The sequence below is a fragment of the Sphaeroforma arctica genome, assembly GCF_001186125.1.
Source record: "Sphaeroforma arctica JP610 unplaced genomic scaffold supercont1.6463, whole genome shotgun sequence".
In the NCBI taxonomy this organism is placed as follows: Eukaryota; class Ichthyosporea; order Ichthyophonida; genus Sphaeroforma; species Sphaeroforma arctica.
Window position 1 is genome coordinate 1 of NW_014034095.1, and position 1,647 is coordinate 1,647.

Sequence of the window (1,647 nt, forward strand, 5' to 3'; positions counted from 1 at the left end):
ATGATAATAATGGAGACTATTTACTCGTGTACATATAGTTATCTGCTGTTTCGCAATCACACTACACCAAGCATTCCCTTGTATCCAATCAATTTTTTAATCAGCATTCGCTATGCGGTCTTCCTTTTACTTTCGAGACTGAAAAACTGGTTTGTGTAACGGTGAAAATATTCCGCATGCAGTCCCATTATTTTCTTTCATTATACATAAACTGTGAGAAACTGGCTTATAATTATCTCGCTGATTTTTTTTTAACCATACTCAGACTTCGAGAAACTGGCTTATAATCATCTTGCTGATTTTTTTAACCATACCCAGACTTCGAGAAACTGGCTTATACGAAGGTCTAATCACCAACGAGGTGTACCGGCATGACCAGCCTGTAGCGTCCGATGCAACTACTGAGTTTCTCGGTCATCCCAGTACGCTTTTACCAGCCTTTTACCAGAGGAATGCGACAGTCATGGGTCAGTACTTCCCACAGCTCCCATTGACGTTTGTGCCAGGTACACATATACCTTTTAAGGTGGATTTGTATGTGGTTCATGGGTATGTATGTACAGGTAAAATCAAATGCATATGTATGTGATTTATGTATAGGTATGTGCCTTATTCATAGGCATGCGCTTTCTACTAGAGGATTGCGACGGTTATGTGACAGTACTTGCCTCAGCTCTCATTGACGTTTGTGCCAGGTATGAATGTACTTATGAAGTGTACGTGTAGGTGAGATATATATATATACTAGATAAAGTATATTAATTCGATCCATATGTATGTGCTTGTCAGATGTAGCTGTGTGTGGTTTATGTAGGTGTATTACTTGGAATGTATATGAACTTGCTATGTGAAATCTAGATATACTTGGGTCCGTATATGTGTGTTTGTTAGTTGTACAGATACTTGATTTATATAAGTACACTTGCTGCGTGAAAATTGATGTATATATGTTGCCCCGGCATCCGCCTTCCATACCTTCTGTCGGGCTGAAATCTACTACAGTTTCTATGGATATGTGTGTTCAGAGGGTCTAAGCCTTGTTGAGAGTAACACAACCCAGTGGCACATCACTTTGATAAGGAACTGGCAATACACACACACACACACACATATATATATATATATATAACAACACAACGAACAACGGAGGAACGTGTGCTAAACACGGCCATATCTGACCAATAACTATTCTAGTAGGCGATATACATCTGCTATTAATTATACACATACACCTGTTTCAATGCACCAACGACGATGAAAGGTATATAAACTAGTTACATGGCCATTGTCAGATCAACAATAAAGTATCACGCAAATGAATTCACGTCTCAATAACACACACACACACACACACATATATATATATCAATAAATACAGCCACGACGATGATTGGGATACAGACTATCCAAATGGCCATGGTACGAGCCGGTTGCACAAACGTCTCCAACCCGGCATTAGCGGAATGTGTGCACAGAGGAATAAACAGTCCGTGTGCTGCGAATGAGACTGCATGCCCCGCATTGGGTGTACAAAGACTTGACGTGGAGACGTGGTTTGGCCGGGTTAGATGTAAGCGTGTGTATACGTGTACGTATGAATGTAGCGGTGATATTTGGAAGTGTGCAAGTCGTATATATCTGGTGATG

General features: G+C 40.3%; 1 protein-coding gene across 1 annotated transcript; it reads left to right on the forward strand.

Moving 5' to 3' along the window:
* The first annotated feature begins 272 nt into the window (after positions 1 to 272).
* SARC_15629 (hypothetical protein) lies at positions 273 to 1,528 on the forward strand. The gene is made up of 2 exons (XM_014290254.1): positions 273 to 549; positions 1,379 to 1,528. The coding sequence occupies exons 1-2, from the start codon at positions 464 to 466 to the stop codon at positions 1,503 to 1,505; spliced, it is 213 nt and encodes a 70-aa protein (XP_014145729.1). The 5' UTR covers positions 273 to 463; the 3' UTR covers positions 1,506 to 1,528.
* Positions 1,529 to 1,647: the final 119 nt, after the last annotated feature.

Excerpts from the sequence above, each read along its gene's own strand:
- SARC_15629 (XM_014290254.1), top strand. The coding sequence starts at position 464 with ATGGGTCAGTACTTCCCACAGCTCCCATTGACGTTTGTGCCAGGTACA. Across the intron at positions 550-1,378 it reads GATTTGTATGTGGTTCATGG|CCACGACGATGATTGGGATA; the intron begins GTATGTATGTAC and ends CAATAAATACAG.